This window comes from Saimiri boliviensis, chromosome 2, assembly GCF_048565385.1.
Source record: "Saimiri boliviensis isolate mSaiBol1 chromosome 2, mSaiBol1.pri, whole genome shotgun sequence".
Lineage (NCBI taxonomy): Eukaryota > Metazoa > Chordata > Mammalia > Primates > Cebidae > Saimiri > Saimiri boliviensis.
In genome coordinates this window covers 3,391,393-3,410,371 of record NC_133450.1, presented here as the reverse complement: position 1 = coordinate 3,410,371, position 18,979 = coordinate 3,391,393, and the positions used below count along the sequence as shown (strand labels likewise).

Here is an 18,979-nt window from a genome sequence, read left to right as displayed (position 1 = left end):
AAATAATTTCCCTACAACAGTTATTTATCAAACAGCATTCCAAGGAATACCTTTGAGATGTAAGGAAGTATTCCTTGAAAAAAACAGTTCTCTTCTTTTGCCAGCAAAAATAAAGTTAAACATATTTCTTTGCTGCAGGATTTTGCAAAATGTTCACAATGCTAATGAAGACATAGAAGTCCAAGAGCAGAGAACGTGCACAGTAATGTTCCTCTGGATACAGTCTGGAAAGTTCTGACCAGAACTGATTTTATTAACCCGGAAGAGAACAGACTAAGACCAAAAAAACAGCACTAAAACGGAAGAATAACCAACATCTCAAAAGCCAGAGTTAAATGTTACAGGCAAGAAGAAACCATCGATCTGTGCCAGCTCTTGAGGGGAAGATGAAAGACAAATAAAATTTGGGTATTTGTCAACCATGCAGCAAACAAGAATTAATTTTCACCAGATGATACTTAGAGAGAACCAAGCTCACAGCAAAGGATTCAATGTGGTCAAGAATGACATAGGGCTGGGCATACTGTGGCTTGTGCTATAATCCCAGCACTTTGGGGAGGCCAAAGCAGGAGGACTCCTCGAGCCCAGGAGTTAGAGGTCAGCCTGGGAAACATAGCAAGACCTTGTCTGTATTAAAAAAAATTTAACAATTAGCTGGGTATGTGGTGGCACATGCCTGTAGTCCCAGATATTCAGGAGGCCGAGGTAGGAGGATCACCTGAGCCTGAGAAGTTGAGGCTGCAGTGAGCTGTGTTCACACTACTGCATTCCAGCCTGGGTCAAAAAGTGGAGACCCTGTCTCAAAAAAAATAATAAAAAATAAAAAATAAAAAAGATTTTAGGTTAATCCTGAGTGGCAGGAACATGGGTGGTAATTATCTTTTCTTTTCGCTATTTTGAAATATTCCCTCAAACATACACACAGAGCCTTCCACCATGAACCTACAAGATTTGTTCTCTAATGTTGGTCACAAAGAACCCCCAAAAGAAGTTCCGTTCTGCGTGTGAATTCCAACAACCAGGGCTGGGGAGAAAGAGCGGTCTCATGGGAAAATCAGGTTGAAAATGAGAGCCTTATTTAGTGGCACACTGACATAGTAGTAAAGTACACTAAAGCACCAAGGGCACATTTACTCAGGTACCTTTTAAGGACAATTGGGACAGCGATGGAAGGATTCTTTCTCAGACCGTCAATGATGTCAGCTGCTTTATCAGCATATATCCTCTGGAGTGCTTTTCTATGGATGACTTCTGATGTGCCCCCAAGGGTGTTGTCCAAGCGAAATTTGGCTTGTTCCTCAGCAGACAAGCGAGAAAGCTTCTTCTGTATTGCTTCCAGAACCCGGATTGTTGCCAGATTGGTTTCTAAAACTACATCAAGCTGAAGAGGAAGACAAAGGTATGCTTAGGACCCAAATCAGAATAGAATAGAGTAGTGGTTAGATGAATAAGGTAGAGAGTTAAAATCCTTGGATTTGAATCCTGGTTCAGCCTTATTAGCTACATAAGGCTGTTTCTTTATCAGTAAAATAGGGATAACAGCACCTATTACTCTAATAAGCTTGTTTTTGGATTAAATGATATAATCTACATAAAGTATTTAGCACAATACATGGTACATTAAGAACCATAGGATTGAGTCTGTAGTCTATAAAGAGAGAAAAAAAAGAACCATAGGATTAAGTTGGATAAATGGTAGTTATTACCTCCACCACCACCAATGTGTGCCTTGCTCAGGACTACTGATATCGCACCACAGGAACCTAACAGGAGATGACTTTACTGATACTTTTCTCTGAACTTTCCTGAATTGCTAAGATTCGTTATGAACAAACAGTATCAAAACAATCCCAAAACACCTCTGTCTCGAGAGTTTTTTGGTTTAACTTGAAATATTTAAATATATTCAAATACTTGAATATTCAATAGCCTTGTTCCGCATCCAGTAATAATAAAAGCAGTGACTATCATACCCTAAGGAGTTCGCTGTTGCATCTGTGGTTAATCATTTAAATTCTTATTGAACTCCTGGCAACCTTTGATTCTACTTTTTCCCTAGCATAAAATAAGGTTCTTTAAATGAGAAACCGAAAATGAAGTAAATGGGCCAGGTGCGGTGGCTCACGTCTGTAATCCCAGCACTCTGGGAGGCCAAGGTGGGTGGATCACAAGGTAAGGAGATGGAGACCAAACCTGGCCAACACGGTAAAACCCGTCTCAAAATACAAAAATTAGTTGGGCACAGTGGCGCGTGCCTGTAACTCCAGCTACTCCGGAGGCTGAGGCATGAGAATCACTTGAAGCTGGGAGGCAGAGGCTACAGTGAGCTGAGATCACACCACTGCACTCTAGCCTGGTGACAGAGCTAGACTCTGTCTCAAAAAAAAAAAAAAAAAAAAAAAAAAAGAAGTAAATGAGCAGTCTCAAGGACCTACAGCCAAATGTTTGCAGAATTGTTCCCTACGTTTTCTTGTTTTGAGACTCTGGTAGTCATTTTGTCAATAGTTCTGGTCCCTCTTGCTCTCCAAATACAAACAAAAAATTGACTAAATTTCCTGGCTCCCTTAAGAATGAATAGGGCCATGTAACTAGTTCCGGCAAATGATTTGTTATGAGTTGAGTAAAAGTAATGTTTATTACTTCTAGGCTGGAGCATTTAAAGGTGAGAGATCTTTCTGGGCTCTCTTTTCCTTCTAGTAACTGGCAACATTCAACCCCTTGGCCTGGGTCCCCAACTGATTCAGAAACGCCAAATCCCCTGCTAAATACCAATGTACGTGTAGAATGATTAGAACTTAAACACAATGGTTTTGCAAGTCACTCAAATGTGGGAATTGTCTGTACTGAAGCATTACTAACCTACTTATGATTGGTAAAGCATGTTCCTTCAAACTAGCCCATTCCATCAAATCTTAAACACACGCACACCCCACACTTCTTTCATCTTTGCCCTTGTGGTCACAAATGAGAAATGAGGCTGCCTCTCATTTGCAGGCATACCAGTTGAGAGAGGATGGGAACATTCTGTCAAAAATAGATACCAAGCTCTCCTAACTCATCAGCTAACCCTACTAAACAGAAGTAACAAAGAAATGCCTTCTTTAGCTTGATAACACTTCCTATGGAAGTTAACATCTGTCATGATTTAGTTTTCTGCAAATAGCTGTAACTCCTTATAAATGCTGGGGCAAAGATGGCCAACCACCTGCCAGTGGTAAGGCAGCATGTGGCTGTTCATTAAAAACACACCAGAAACAGCTGAAGCAAGTGTGACAAGGGAAAACTGGCAAAGAGCTAAGAGTATTAAAAAAAAACACCAGCAAAATACCTATCCACACAAATAAGCACAGCCAGTCAATTTAATGTAACAGACACACTAAATACGATACATGTCATTTTACCTCTTTAGACAAACTAGACTTCCATTTTTGATAATGATAATGTAAACTAGACATATAAACACACTGGGGATTTTGAGCCTACTTTCAGTAGTTCCCCTCCTGACATAGTGGTATGGGGCCCTCTACTACCTCCACTCTTTCCAATTACTTCAAAATAAAGTCCCTGGGACAGGCACAGGGGCTCATGCTTGTAATCCCAGCTCTTTGGGAGGCCACGGCAGGTGGGTCACTTAACGTCAGGAGTCAAGATCAGCCTGGCATGGTGAAACCCATCTTCACTAAAAATACAATAAATTAGCCGGGAGTAGTGGCATGCACCTGTAGTCCCAGCTACTTGGGAGGCTGAGGCAGCAGAATGGCTGAAACCCGTGAGGCAGAGGTTGCAGTGAGCTGAGATCATGCCACTGCACTCCAGCCTGGGTGACAGAGCAATACTCTGTCTTAAAAAAAAAAAAGTCCCTAATTTAACTATCCTTCAGGCCAGGTATGGTGGCACATATCTGTAATCCCAGCACTTTGGGAGGTCAGGGTGGGATGACCATGTAAGCCCAAGAGTTTGAGACCAGCCTGGGTAATGCAGTAAAACACTGTCTCTATAATAAACAAAAAATTAGCCACTGGGGGATAGGGGACAAGGGGAGGGAGAACATTAGGACAAATACCTAATGCAGGTGCAGCAAACCACCATGGCACATATATACCTATGTAACAAACATGTACATTCTGCACCTGTATCCCAGAACTTAGTTTTTTTTTAAAAAAAAGAAAAAAATTAGCCAGGCATGGTGGCACACGCCTGTAGTCCCAGCCACTCAGTGGCAGGTAGAAGTGGGAGGATCACTTGAGCCTGAAAAGTTGAGGTGGCAATGAACTATGATCGTGCCACTGCATTGCAGCCTGGGCAACAGAATGAGACACTGTCTCAAATTAAAAAAAAAAAAAAAAAAAAAAGCCGGGCGCGGTGGCTCAAGCCTGTAATCCCAGCATTTTGGGAGGCCGACGCGGGTGGATCACAAGGCTGAGAGATCGAGACCATCCTGGTCAACATGGTGAAACCCTGTCTCTACTAAAAATACAAAAAACTAGCTGGGCGTGGTGGCGCGTGCCTGTAATCCCAGCTACTCAGGAGGCTGAGGCAGGAGAATTGCCTGAGCCCAGGAGGCGGAGGTTGCGGTGAGCGGAGATTGCACCATTGCACTCCAGCCTGGGTAACAAGAGCGAAACTCCGTCTCAAAAAAAAAAAAAAAAAAAAAGAAGGAATCAATACCAGAAACATAAAAGAGTATTCCAGTTCTCACAACAGAGCTGGTTTGCTAACCATGTCAAGATACTTGCTAGGGGTAACAATACATATAGATCTTGAATTATGTGAACCTCTGGCTCTTCCATCTTAAAAAGCCAACACCTCAGAGACAGGTATTGAGATAGTCTTTCACTGAGCATCTCCCATTTCCCCAAGCTTCAAATGCCAAAAGAGCTTGTACCTCAAAGCGTTCATCTTCACAACGATAAATATGTTCTTCATATTGAGTCTTCTTGGAACTCACAAAGGTGGAGTCCTCAGACCACGAAGGAAAGGAAACCCAGGTATCATTTAAAACCTTTGGGTAGAAGAAGAGAGACTGAAAAAAAAAGGCCTAAAAAAGCTTTCTGGTGATTAAGCATTCTCAATAAAAAGACAAAACTCTAGGGAAGAAATAGGCAACTAACATTACTTCACAAATTTCACCTTCAGCAAGTTTACAAAAAGGTATTAGTAAAGAAAGGGTTCTGAATGTAAGTGGAAAACATGATACCAGGTGCAGTAGCTCACGCCTGTAATTCCAGTGTTTTGGGAGGATGAAGCAGGAAGATCACTTGAACCCAGGAGGAGTTCAAGACCCCACCTTTACAAAAGTAAAAACTTTTATTTTTATATTTTTAGCTGGGTGTGGAGGCATGTGTCTAAGTCCCAGCTACTTGGGAGAATCATTTGAGCCCAGGAGGCTGAGGCTGCTATAAGCCATGATCACATCACTGCACTCCAGCCTGGGTGACAAAACGAAACCCTGTCTCAAAAAAAATTATTTTTAAAAAGGATGAAAGGGTTCTTAATTTCATCATTCACGTAATTTCTTAATCCTTGGTACTACCACTCCCTTCTGGAGAAAGCTAAGGACCCAGGGGTGATCCCGCTAGGGAAGGCCTTACCTCTTTACAGAGAGGAGTCCGTCCAGTACACTTGGGCTGCTGGTAACTCTTTGGTAGGGCTCGATAGCTGGAGCCCAGTCTTTTACAAGAGGCGTAATCTATCTCCATGGCAATGCCCTCTGTGGCTCGCTCCTTTGGAAAAGTTTCCAGATGTACAGACTCCTTATAGCCCAGAAAGTTTTTAAACCAATTAAACAACTCAGGGAATTTCCTAAAGAATCAAACCAAAAAGTGACAAGCAATCAGAGGCATGATACAGTTATCCTGAGGTATGACCACCACCATCTGGTTTCAGATCAGAAACCTGCTACCAGGGACAAATTCTTTCCTGCCTAAGAAGCACTGCTTCTGAGCATCTGGTTTCCCCTTTTTCTAATAAAATGCTCTCAGATCAGTTAAAAGTGGTGATAAAACAGTTTTACTGAAACCAGGCAAAATAACAAGCCATTCTTTTGATCAAAAATATTGCTTTAATGTTCACATAATTCTTAGGTTGTCAAATACAGAAAAGATTCTGGAACTCTGGGAGAGATTTTCTCAATAAACATCCAACACTGGTCAGAAGATCAGGAGGCCACCAGTCTTGGACATTAGTCAATAAATACTTACTGCCCTCACTATTTTTTCATTTCTAGAATTGGACTAGAAGACTTCTCTCGGGACTCTTTTGACACTAACATGTGAGTCAACTAATCTATCTCAAGTAAATTAACTTTGCCTATTACATACTCTCACAAATCAAATATTACCTGGCCTCCATTAACACAAATCAGAGCTAAGCCTCTCACTTCACTTACCCCAGGAAAGGAGAGACTAGCTGCACAAGCTCAGCGCGAGAAATCACCTCCTGGTTAAAAATAACAAGACAGCGCAGAAAATTTTCATAGGCTTCTGCACTCCGAAGAGCCTTTCGAACCTTATGGAGACAACGGGAAGAAAAACAGTTAAGTGGGGAATTGAAAAGGGCTTTGCTCTGTTGCCCAGGATGGAGAGCAGTAATGGAATCTTGACTCACTGCAGCCTCCCACCCTCAGTCTCCCAAGTAGCTAGGACTACAGGTATGAGTTACCATGTCTAGCTAATTCCTAATTTTTTTATAGAGACGGGGTCACTACATTGCCCAGGCTGCCCTACCATTAGTTTTTTTAATTGGGGAAATTTGTGGCTGGGTGTGGTGGCTCGTGCCTATAATCCCAGCGCTTTGAGAGGCCAAGGTGAGCGAATCACTGGAGGCCAGGACTTGGGAGACCAGCCTGGCTAACATGGCAAAACCCTGTCTCTACTAAAAAATACAAAAATTAGCCAGGCGGTGACACATGCCTGTAATTCCAGCTACTCAGGTGGCTGAGTGAAACATGAGAATCATCGCTTGAACCCAGGAGGCAGAGGCTACAGTGAGCTGAAATAACGACACTGCATTCCAGTCTGGGTAACGGAGCCAAGACTCCTTCTCATAAGTAAATAGGTAAAATAAAAATGGGGAAATTTAAAATTGATATTTGATGACACTAAGGAATCAATGTTAGTTTTTTAAGATGTGACAATAATTATGTTTCCAAAAAAAAAAGGTTTTTTTTTGAGGCTTAGTCCAGCTTTGTCACTCAGGCTAAAGTGCAGTGGTGTAATCTCAACTCACTGCAACCTCTGCCTCCCAGGTTCAAGCGATTCTCCTGCCTCAGCCTCCCAAGTAGCTGGGATTACAGGCGTGGGCTAGTATGCCCAGATAATTTTTGTAGTTTTACTAAAGATGAGGTTTCACCATATTGGCCAGGCTGGTCTCAAACTCCTGACCACAAATGATCTACCTGCCTTGGCCTTCCCAAGTGTTGGGATACAGGTGTGAGCCACTGTACCCGGCCAAAAAAAGGATTCATTTAAAAAAAAACTTACTGGCCGGGCGCGGTGGCTCAAGCCTGTAATCCCAGCACTTTGGGAGGCGAGGCGGGTGGATCACGAGGTCAAGAGATCAAGACCAGCCAGGCGCGGTGGCTCAAGCCTGTAATCCCAGCACTTTGGGAGGCCGAGGCGGGTGGATCACAAGGTCAAGAGATCCAGACCATCCTGGTCAACATGGTGAAACCCCGTCTCTACTAAAAATACAAAAAAAAAAAAAAAAATTAGCTGGGCATGGTGGCGTGTGCCTGTAATCCCAGCTACTCAGGAGGCTGAGGCAGGAGAATTGCCTGAACCCAGGAGGCGGAGGTTGCGGTGAGCCGAGATCGCGCCATTGCACTCCAGCCTGGGTAACAAGAGTGAAACTCTGTCTCAAAAAAAAAAAAAAAAAAAGAGAGATCAAGACCATCCTGGTTAACATGGTGAAACCCCGTCTCTACTAAAGGTGAAAAAATTAGCTGGGCATGGTGGCGCGCGCCTGTAGTCCCAGCTACTCCGGAGGCTGAGGCAGGAGAATTGCTTGAACCCAGGAGGCGGAGGTTGCGGTGAGCCGAGATCGCGCCATTGCACTCCAGCCTGGGTAACAAGAGCGAAACTCTGTCTAAAAAAAAAAAACTTACTAAAATATTTATGGATGAAATAATGTATCTGCGATTTGCCTCCAAATAATCTGGAATGGTGGGAATATATATGAAACAAGCACACTGGCTAGGATTGGGAACTGCTAAAGCTGATGGTCAGTACATAAGGGATCATTTTACTATTCTCTTTATGTATGTCCAAAATTTTCCAGCTGAGCGCAATGGCTCAAGCCTATAATTCCAACACTTTGGGAGGCCGAGGCAGGTGGATCACCTGAGGCTGGGAGTCTGAGAACAGCCTAGCCAACATGAAACCCTGTCTCTACCAAAAAAATGCAAAAAATTAGTTGGGTGCGGTGACAGGTGCCTATGATCCCAGCTACTCGAGAGGCAGGAGAATCGCCTGAACCCAGAAAGCGGAGTTTGCAGTGAGCTGAGATCGCGCCACTGCACTCCAGCCTGGATAACAAAGGCAAAACTGTCTCCAAAAAAAAAAAAAAAGAAAAAAAAAATCCGTATTAACATTTTAAAAAGTGAGATCTTGGAGTATACCTTATTATATGTTTGATTCTCCAGACCATATCAGAGTTACCCAGGCTTTAGTTGACCCTCTCTCTCTCTCTCTTTTTTTGGGGGATGTAGTTTTACTATTGTTGCCCAGGTTGGAATGCAATGGCGAGATCATGGCTCACTATAACCTCTGCCTCCCGGGTTCAAGCGATTCTCTTGCCTCTGCCTCCCAAGTAGCTGGGATTACAGGCACCCACCACAATGCCCAGCTAATTTGTTTTTGTATTTTTAGTAGAGACAGGGTTTCACCATGTTGGCCCGGCTGGTCTTGAACTCCTGACCTCAGGTGATCCACCTGCTCCAGCCTCCCAAAGTGCTGGGATTACAGGCATGGGCCACTGTGCCAGGTCTGTTGCCTCTCTTAAACATGTTTACAGCAAGAATCTTCGCTAAAACTGTTTTAAACTCCGGTAATCTTGGATACTTCTGTCCTTTGATCTGGTCCTTTTTCTTCCTATTTACAATATAGAGCATCTTAATATCAAAAACCTAAATACGATCAATAGCATAGACAAGGTAAAACTAGCCTGGTTAGATTACCAATCTGGAGTTTCAGTTCCAAAGTAAATATTTAGCACTATGATCCTTTGGTGAAGACTGGACTGTCACCAAACCAAGTAGCTTATCAGCAACACCTGCTCCAAACTTCTGTATGTTCTTCATAACTGTTCATCAATAGATACTACATAGAATCTGGACTTTTAAAGCTAAAGATGAAAAGAACATTGTACCTTTTATACTATATACCCTATTTACTTTTAATGTTTATTAGCTTACACAAAAGTAGACAGAAGTATATGAACCTATGTACTTACCCAACCTCAATGATCTATAGTAAACTTTTTTCATCTATACCCATTTCTCCTTATCACTGCATTTTAAAGCAAATTCCAGATATTTCATCTATATATAGTATACATGTTTTTAAAAAGTACTTCTAAGAAAATGCCATTACAGGGCTGGGTGCAGTGGCTCACACCCGTAATCTCAACACTTTGGGAGGCCAAGGCAGGCAGATCACCCAAGGTCAGGAGTTCGAGACCAGCCTGGCCAACATAGTGAAACCGTGTCTTTACTAAAAGTACAAAAATTATTTGGGCGTCGTGGTGGGTGCTTGTAATTCCAGCTACTCAGGAAGCTGAGGCAGGAGAATCGTTTGAACTCTGAAGGTGGAGGTTGCAGTGAGCCAAGACTTGTGCCATTGTACTCCAGCCTCAGCGACAAAGTTAGACTGTCTCAGAAAAACAAACAAACAAACAAACACATTACTCTTAGAAATTAACTTATTTGCGCCAGGCGCGGTGGCTCAAGCCTGTAATCCCAGCACTTTGGGAGGCCGAGGCGGGTGGATCACGAGGTCAAGAGATCGAGACCATCCTGGTCAACATAGTGAAATCCCATCTCTACGAAAAATACAAAAAAATTAGCCGGGCATGGTGGTGCGTGCCTGTAATCCCAGCTACTCGGGAGGTTGAGGCAGGAGAATTGCTTGAACCCAGGAGGTGGAGGTTGCGGTGAGCCGAGATCGAACCATTGCACTCCAGCCTGGGTAAGAAGAGCGAAACTCCGTCTCAAAAAAAAAAAAAAGAAATTAACTTATTTTCAGAAGACTCCTTAAGGCAAGGCATGGTGGCTCATGTCTGTAATCCCAACACTTCAGGAGGCCTAAGATGAGGCTGAAGGAGGAGGATTGCCTGAGCCCAGGAGTTTGAGACTAGCTAGGGCAAAACAGTTAGACCCCGTCTCTTTCTCCCAACAATTAGAAAAGTTAGCTGAGTGTGGTGGTATGTAACTATAGTCCCAGGTACTCAGGAGGGTGAGAAGGATCACTTGAGCCCAGAAGTTTCAGATTGTAGTGAGCTATCAAAGTACCACTAAGCTCCAGCCTGGATGACAGAGGAAGACAATCTCTTAAATAAAAAAGGCCAGGCGTGATGGCTCACACCTGTAATCCCTCCACTTTGGGAGGTTGAGGCAGGCAGATCACCTGAGGTCAGGAGTTCGAGACCAGTCTGGCCAATATAGTGAAACCCCATCTCTCCTAAAAATACAAAATGAGCCAGGTGTGGTGGTGGGTGCCTAGGGTGGTGAGGTGACAAGGCTAAGGCAGGAGAATCACTTGAACCTGGGAGGTGGAGGTTGCAGTGAGCCAAGATCACACCACATCACTCCAGCCTGGGCAACAAGTGCGAGACTCTATCTCAAAAAAAAAAAAAAAAAAATCCTTATTTGCATCTAATACTGAGTCTGTTCCAAGTTAAATTGTCTAATTAATGTCTTAAAAATTGGCTATTAGCTGGGTGTGGTGGCTGACACATGCAATCCCAATACTTCGGGAGGCTGAGGGGTGATCATTTGAGGTCAAGAGTTTGAGACCAGTCGGGCCAACATGGTGAAACCCTGTCTCTATTAAAAACACAAAATTTAGCTGGGTGCTGTGGCATGCGCCTCTAATCCCAGCTATTTGGGAGGCTGAGGCTGGAGAACTGCTTGAGCCCAGGAGCTAGAGGTTGCAGTGAGTCAAGATCGTGCCATTACACTACAAGCTGAGAGTGAAACTCTGTCTCAAAAAAACCCACACAAATAATTAATTAATTAATTAAGATAAATTGGCTTTTAAATGTAGACTCAAAAGTCTGCATGTCACATTTGGATCATATATTTCTTAATTCTTATTAATTTACAATAGTTCTCCTTCCCTACCCTCTTCTTGACATTTATTGTTGTGATCTAGACTTCTAACACTTGTCTAAAAGCACCAACTGCTCAAGCAGACTTTGGAAACGGTTTGCGTCAGAGCAATGGATTCAACAGTCTTACAGGACTGTCCCGCAAAAAGCTCACATAGGCATGGCAGACAGAAAGGGATCACGAGATACCAATCATGGAGAAGTTACACCATCTGCCCTTTTGCAAAACCGCAGAGGCACAAAATAGAGTAAATCACCACAGATCAATCCAGGTTGGTTCCTACCAGGGAGAAGCCACACAGTTGCCAGCTACCCTGATGAAACTTTCCTGCTAATCACCAAGTTGACTCCAAGGTGGAAATCACACTTAGTTTCTGTGGCCAAACTAAAACACCACACAACATCGTTTATGCCAATAATCTCAACTCTGGCTGCTCATTAGAATCACCTGGGTAGCTTTGACAACATGCAAGTAAATCGGAATTCCCCTGAATGCTATATAAGCGCATACTACAAACAACTATGACAGCAATAAGATTATAAGTCATCGTAAGTCCTCAAAAAATTGGTACAGTCACTGCTACTGCCTACTACACAGACCTGGATATCTACAACAGGGAGCTCCAAACATCTTTTGGGAGAAACATAATACATTTTCTATAACTCTGTCTCCTGCTCCAAACTGCTTCATAAAACCAAAGCAAACAATGCTACCATTTCTCTAGCTGTGCTAATAGTGCTAGCAGACTCAAAGGACTCATAACTGGGAAACTATGTTAAAACACAGAAAGTCCTAATCAGTTTGACACCTTTAAAACAAAACCTTCTAGGAGATAAGATGATTTTCTTTTGGCATTAACCGGCAACATCAAATCTAAGTCATTCATTACTCACCTTATCAAAAAATAATGATTCTGTTCCACCACCGTGTTTGCTGGCATCTGCCATAGAAGAATCCTTTAGATTGAGCAGTTTGGGTTTCTTCTGCAAAAGAAGATACAAATATGTGACACTGAAAGAGTGGTTTTCTCTGAATTTTATTTTTGTCTGTGTTCAATGGCTTCATCACTAAAACCATTGATTAATAATTTGAAACAAATGCGAGAACTCTCACCAACTCACTCTATAACCTCAAAGATTTCTACTCATAGTTTCTATTTCAGTTTGCCTGTTATGTTTCTTTCTCCAACAGAGTTTCAAAGATCATTCTACCCCCCACAAATATTCTCTCCAGAAATGATCATGGCATTACTGTGACAAACTTTTGGAATATCCTTTTTTCTAGAGGCCCAAAGTAACTTTGTTTAGAATCTAATGCCGCTGTTTTCCTACCAGTTGAGGGAGAAGAGGCTATCCGTAAAAAGACCCTGGTGCATATGGCCTAAAATTGGCAGAAACCAATCTTTAACAGTGAATAATATTTCAGTTAAAAATTTATTTAAAAAGCGTAATTTTTCTAATAGAAGAAATACGTATCAGCAATATCCACTCAGACTAACTTAATATTGTTCTTTTAAAGGGGACCAACACGCCATGATATAACCCTGTCAGGCAAGAAGTTACTCTTAACATCCACTACTTAACTCGTGATAAGGAAATGTACAAACTTTGTGAAAAGTAGCACATTTATTTACCTTGGCTGTCTTAAGAGTATACTTGCTTACTTGCCACAGCCTCTGCTTACACTGCCTATGGAGAAAGTAGGTGGAGAATTACAAGCCCCCACTAGATTCTTTCCACCTGTAGGTAATCAAGAGTGGGAGGATGTAAATCTAAGCATGGAGTGTATCTACTGAGCTGATTCTTGCTACCCATATAACTAATTCTCTTTACTGAATCGAATAGAAACATTATGCTCAACTTGCTTTCAAAAGAAGAAACCATTACAAACACTAATGAATAGGATACTTCAAAAGTGTTAATAACACCTAATATATCAGATCTTGTAGTCAGTCACTTACTATTTAGTCACCTCTTACTATATCTCTTCCATATTACACACTGCTTTGAAATTCACTGACTAATTCAACATTCAATACATACGACTAGCCTTTTCCCTATCATAGCTGTGTCACATCAAAGAAGGGAGTAGGCAGAGCTTCCTGCAGGCAGACTATCAGTGTTAACTATAACAAAAAACATCATGTAATTGATTACTAGCAGGAGTTTAAGACTTCCCTCTGCTACAGTCCAAAGGTCCTGCCTTGGAGATTGAGATGATACAGATAACATCTGGTAACCCAACAAAGAACGCTGAGCAAGGACAGGCTTCTAGACTAAAGAGATCTCACAAAGCACATGCACTCTACTCAAGAGGACCTCAGAGATCACTCATTTCTGAAATTCTCAAGAATCTTCTTTCTTAACACAAGGCAGCTTTAAGTCCTCACATAAGAAGGGGCCAGGCATGGTAGCCTATGCCTGTAATCCCAGCACTTTGGCAGGCCAAGGCAGGTGAATCACCTGAGGTTAGGAGTTCAAGACCAACCTCGCCAACATGGCGAAACCCTATCTCTGCTAAAAATACAAAAATTAGCTAGGTGTTGCAGCACATGCCTGTAGTCCCAGTTACTTGGGAGGCTGAGGCAGGAGGATCGCTTGAACCCAAGAGGCAGAGTTTGTAGTGAGCTGAGATTGCGCCATTGCACTCCAGCCTGGGCAACAAAGAGCGACTCGATCTCAAAAAAAAAAAAAAAAGAAGGGAAAATAATTTTAAGTCTTGGATTAGTAGCAACCAAAACATTAAAGAACTGACAGCTCACTACAAAAGAGATAGTAAAGAACTCAAAAAAGTACAGTAATCCAAGCAATCAAGGTTATTGTAATACTCTTTTGCAAAGCCAGATGAACTGTGCACTGAGTTCCTGTGACATAATACTAACTTGCTCCAAATATCTAGGATCCAACCGTTAACGCACTTAAGAACACACGACCACCTCTAGAGTACTTGTCCACTAGAATGGCTTGTGAGCATCAAAATGAGCAGCTGCTGCCCATTCTCACCTTAACTGGAGGAGTGGCTCCTGTAGGGTGTCTGCGGATCTGGCAGCCATTCTGGCTAGGCCTCTGCGGCTTGTTGTTCAGTTGAGGCTTCTTGACAGTGCCTCCATGATCATTTCTCACAGAATCAACCTTCTCAGCAGTTGTTTTGCTTAAAAGCTGATTAAGACACATGAAAGAGATTAATGCCCTTATCAAAGCAAATAAATATCACCTAGGAAAAGTCCCTTTCTGAGTGCAGTTTTCCAATTTATCTAAGATGATAATCTTAAATAGTGTAATTCTTCTAAACAAAACATACCACGGAGCTGTTGGCATCTGGTAGGAATTGTCCAAACTCTGACAATAAATCTTCCTGGTTTTTAAAGAGACGAGCCACCTGGGCATACACTTCTTGCTCCGTCAATGCTGGAGTGTAGTTTCCTCCAGCCTCCTTGGCATTTCGCTGCTCTTTCTGAGGAATTGCAAATGAAGAGAGATCATATTAAAGGGCCACTGTTTTGAGTCCCTCATGTGTGCACACTTTCTGGAATCACTGTTATCTACTTAGGCTGCATGTGAGAAGAAAGTCTACATTCTTAGCACCCATTTTGAGCATACTTTCAAGTTGAGAAAAAAGTAGAAGATGGTGGATGACAATTTTTTTCAAAACTAGGGCAGTAAATTTTTGGGGGTCAGCATTTCACTCTTGTTACCCAGGCTGGAGAGAACTTCCTTGGCCTCCCAAAGTGCTGGGATTACAGGTGTGAGCTACCATGCCTGGCCTAGGGCAGTAAATATTAATGCCCAGGGGACCACTACTAACTGACAAAACCTTCAAGAAATTTCTCTTCCTCCTACTGTAGATTAACTAGACTATACAAATCACCATCTAACTCCCAGATAAAACAGGGCTTCGTTTCATGGGGCCGTGACTTTAAAAATCCTGACTGAGGCTGGGCATCATGGCTCACACCTGTAATCCCAGCACTGTGGGAGGCCAAGAAGGGAGGATCACCTGAGCTGAGGAATTGTAGACCAGCCTGGCCAACACGTTGAAATGCCATCTCTACTAAAAGTACAAGAATCATTTGAACCCAGGAGGTGGAGGCTGCTAAGCCAACGTCACATCATTGCACTCCGGCCTAGACTAAAAGAGTGAAAGTCTGTCTCAAAAAAAATTAAAAATCCTGACTGATTGTTGCAGGGCAATCAAGTCAACAAATAAAACTGGCTTTATAGGCTGGGCGTGGTGGCTCACACCTGTAATCCCAACACCTTGGGAGGCCAAAGCAGGCAGATCACAAGGTCAGGAATTCGAGACCAGCCTGGCCAACATAGTGAAACCCCGTCTCGACTAAAAATACAAAAAATTAGCTGGGCATGGTGGCAGATGCCTGTAATCTCAGCTACTAGGGAGGCTGAGGCAGGAGAACTGCTTGATCCTGGGAGGTGGAGGTTGCAGTGAGCCAAGATTGCACCACTGCACTCCCGCCCAGGCGACAGTGCTTGACTCTGCCTCAAAAACAAAACAAAACAAAACAAAAATCTGGCTTTATAAACATGAATGATGGTTTCTAACTGGTTAATTTCCAGTATGAATTAGCAGACATAATAATGGTTACTTAAGTTGTTCTTGGACTAGGTGACCTAAGAGGGTAGCCTGGTTAAGACAGGCTGAACGGGTACTCCTCTTACCTGATATGTGTGCAAAATCTCCAGGAACGCTTTGTAGATGTCTGGTTGCCCCTGGAATCTGTTCTTGATCTTATTAACATAGTTGATAGCATGATTAAACTCCACAGGTTGATTGTTCTGCAAGGATGGGGCTGTTCCCAACGAGATTGTCACTGGTGTGTGAGGCTGGACCGGCGGAGAACGTGGGGATGCATATGGTGGAAGTGGGGGAGTCTGCTGACTGGCTGGAGTATGTGCTTGTAGTTGGGAAGGCTAAAAAGAAAAAAAGTCTTTATTCTCCTCAGGTGCATAGATGAGTTGATACAGGAAAAGTTCAAACTAAAGAGAAACAAGGTGTCAACTTATATCCTTTATTTACTCACTCAGGTTAGGCCATTTTAATCCAACACAAATCACACTGGGCAGAAGTGAGAGTTGTAGAGGGTTCAAAATGCTGACACAAATATCTCAGTCTCACATTTTCTAAAAAAAAAAAACCTTAAAACTGGAGCCATCTCCAATTATAGAGAAGAATTTTTCATATGCAATGTTTAAGCTTAGTAGTTCAACAAGTACAAATAGAAAAAAATCTCATTCTACATAGCCTTTTGATGTCAAAAAAGAGAGACACCTCAACTGTTGCAGTAGTTCCACATAAAAAAGTCTTCTATACCAACTCTGTCCTGTAGAACTGAGATGATGGAAATGTCCTTTATTTGCACTGTCTTACATAGCCACTAGTCACATGTAGTTACTGAGCACTTGAAAGCTAGTGCAACTGAAAAACTGAATTTAATTTAAATTTAAATAGTCTTATGTGGCCAGTGGCTACTGTGTCATATACGGTATGGTTCTAGACAAGAAACACCCCATCTTCATCATCACCATGATTGTTCATTACATCTTCTGCTTAGCTTGATATAATCTGGTAAGTGAAATAACTTTCATAAAATGATAACCACGTGGGCAGTAGCACAATTTGACCATGGTAAGATGGTTTCTGTGTGTGTTGTCAATTACTGTTATACAAAGTCGCTACCTGTTGGGATGTACATGGTTTTATAAGCAGAAACTGTACAGACAAAAACCTTGAAAGTTGTTGTTGTGTTGATTTAAACAGATACCTAAGTGATGTGTCAATGTGAACCATGTCATAGTGAAGTGACTACTGCATTTTCTCTGATTAATCTTTGTAAACTTTTGTCTCAGTATCTGTTTTATATAAAAGGGAAATGTCAAAGGAAAAGGCTTTCTAGGAATGCATTCACACTGATGCGATATTTTCCAAGTGCTCACCTTGCTGACTTTGGCAGGTGGGGGCTGAGGAGCTGGCTGGGCAGGAGCTGGGGCTGACTGGGCTGAAGGCTGGGAAGGATGTTGGGGTGGTGGTTGAGGCTGGGGCTGGATGCCATGGGTGGGAATCTGATGAACCTGGCCAGGAGTTGTCACATTCACCATGTCATTGGTTTGCACCTCAATTTTGTATCCAGGGGGCAAGAAGGTGTTGAATCCCATTATCAGGTCAGGGTGGCCTTTGAATAGCTGGGACACACGACTAATCACTCCTGGAGTGTCGATGCTGGTAAAAAACAAAAAGAAAAGTGATGGACTGCAAGCTTGACAAATACCCTGGTAAGAAAAAAAAAATCTCACTTTTTTTTTTTTTTTGGAAGACAGAGTCTCACTCTGTCGCACAGGCTGGAGTGCAGTGGCATGATCTTGGTTCGCTGCAACCTACACCTCCCAGGTTTAATCAATTCTCCGCCTCAGCCTCCTGGGTAGCTGGGGTTACAGGTATGTATCACCAGGTCCGGCTAATTTTTTTGCATTTTCAGTAGAGACGGGGTTTTCCCCTCTTGGCCAGGCTGGTATTGAACTCCTGACCTCTTGAGCCACCTGCCTCGGTCTCCAAAGTGCTGGGATTACAGGTGTGAGCCACCATGCCCAGGGTTTTTTTTTTTTGTTTTTTTTTTTTTACATGGAATCTCACTCTGTTGTCCAGGCTGGAGTGCAGTGGTACAAACTTGGCTCACTGCAACTTCTGCCTCCTGAGTAGCTGGGATTACAGGCATGTGCCACTATGCCTGGCTAATTTTCGTATTTTTAGCAGACACAGGGTTTCCACATGTTGGCCGGGCTGGTCTCAAACTCCTGACCTCAGGTGATCTGCCCACTTCGGCCTCCCAAAATGCTGGGATTACAGGCGTGAGCCACCTCACCCAGCCAAAATTTCACTTTCTATTAGGTTTTCTCTAAACAGGAAAACAGATAAACAATCTATGCATTATAAAATGAACAAAGAACTCTGAAATTCCAAAGCCATTTTGCTTTAGACTCAAAGATACTTGGCGACATTTTTTTTTTTTTTTTTTTTTTTAAGACAGTCTTATTCTGTTGCCCAGGCTGGAGTGCAGTGTTGCAATCTTGGCTCAATGCAGCCTCCGCCTCCTGCGTTTAAGAAATTCTCCTGCCTCAGCCTCCCAACTAGCTGGGATTACAGGCACCTGCCACCACGCCCAGCTAATTTCTGTATTGGTCAAAATTTTGAACAAAATATACGCTCATGGTAACAATACTACCAAGCAGACATGCAGACAATATATATAAAGCTACAAATCCCACATAAGAGTCAATCTTTGATATACCAGTATACATCATTTCAGCACACATCTACATTGTTCAGATGAGTTACACTCTTGTATCAGTGAAGCATGCCAAAATATAAACCAATTCAAAAGCCAAGTGGCCTAAATCATTACCAGTGCTACTTCCCTGATGGAGACAAAGCACTGGACAAAATTTAGTTAAGAAAAATTTACCAATAGGGACAAAAAAGTCTAGTGGCCATAATTTCCATCAATAAAGGAATGCATAAAATAAAGGCATGATTGGAAAATTCAGCCCCAAAAAGAAGCATCCTTTATCTTCCAGTAAATAAACTATATCCTCTTCCTTCCAAAATCAACATGTCACATACAAAGCTCGAGTACAATCACAC

General features: G+C 42.5%; 1 protein-coding gene across 3 annotated transcripts in view; it reads right to left on the bottom strand.

Moving 5' to 3' along the window:
- Nucleotides 1-18,979, bottom strand: part of SIN3A (SIN3 transcription regulator family member A) — an 89,277-nt gene that overhangs the window by 27,086 nt on the left and 43,212 nt on the right. For all 3 annotated transcript variants that reach the window (XM_010330850.3, XM_074392648.1, XM_003943002.4), the window contains 9 exons: nucleotides 17,278-17,560; nucleotides 16,003-16,254; nucleotides 14,627-14,779; nucleotides 14,329-14,484; nucleotides 12,220-12,309; nucleotides 6,389-6,507; nucleotides 5,592-5,802; nucleotides 4,886-5,002; nucleotides 1,143-1,381 (listed from right to left, as the gene is read on the bottom strand). In XM_010330850.3, the coding sequence (XP_010329152.1) occupies nucleotides 1,143-1,381; nucleotides 4,886-5,002; nucleotides 5,592-5,802; nucleotides 6,389-6,507; nucleotides 12,220-12,309; nucleotides 14,329-14,484; nucleotides 14,627-14,779; nucleotides 16,003-16,254; nucleotides 17,278-17,560 (1,620 nt within the window). The remainder of the gene's footprint in view (nucleotides 1-1,142; nucleotides 1,382-4,885; nucleotides 5,003-5,591; nucleotides 5,803-6,388; nucleotides 6,508-12,219; nucleotides 12,310-14,328; nucleotides 14,485-14,626; nucleotides 14,780-16,002; nucleotides 16,255-17,277; nucleotides 17,561-18,979) is intronic.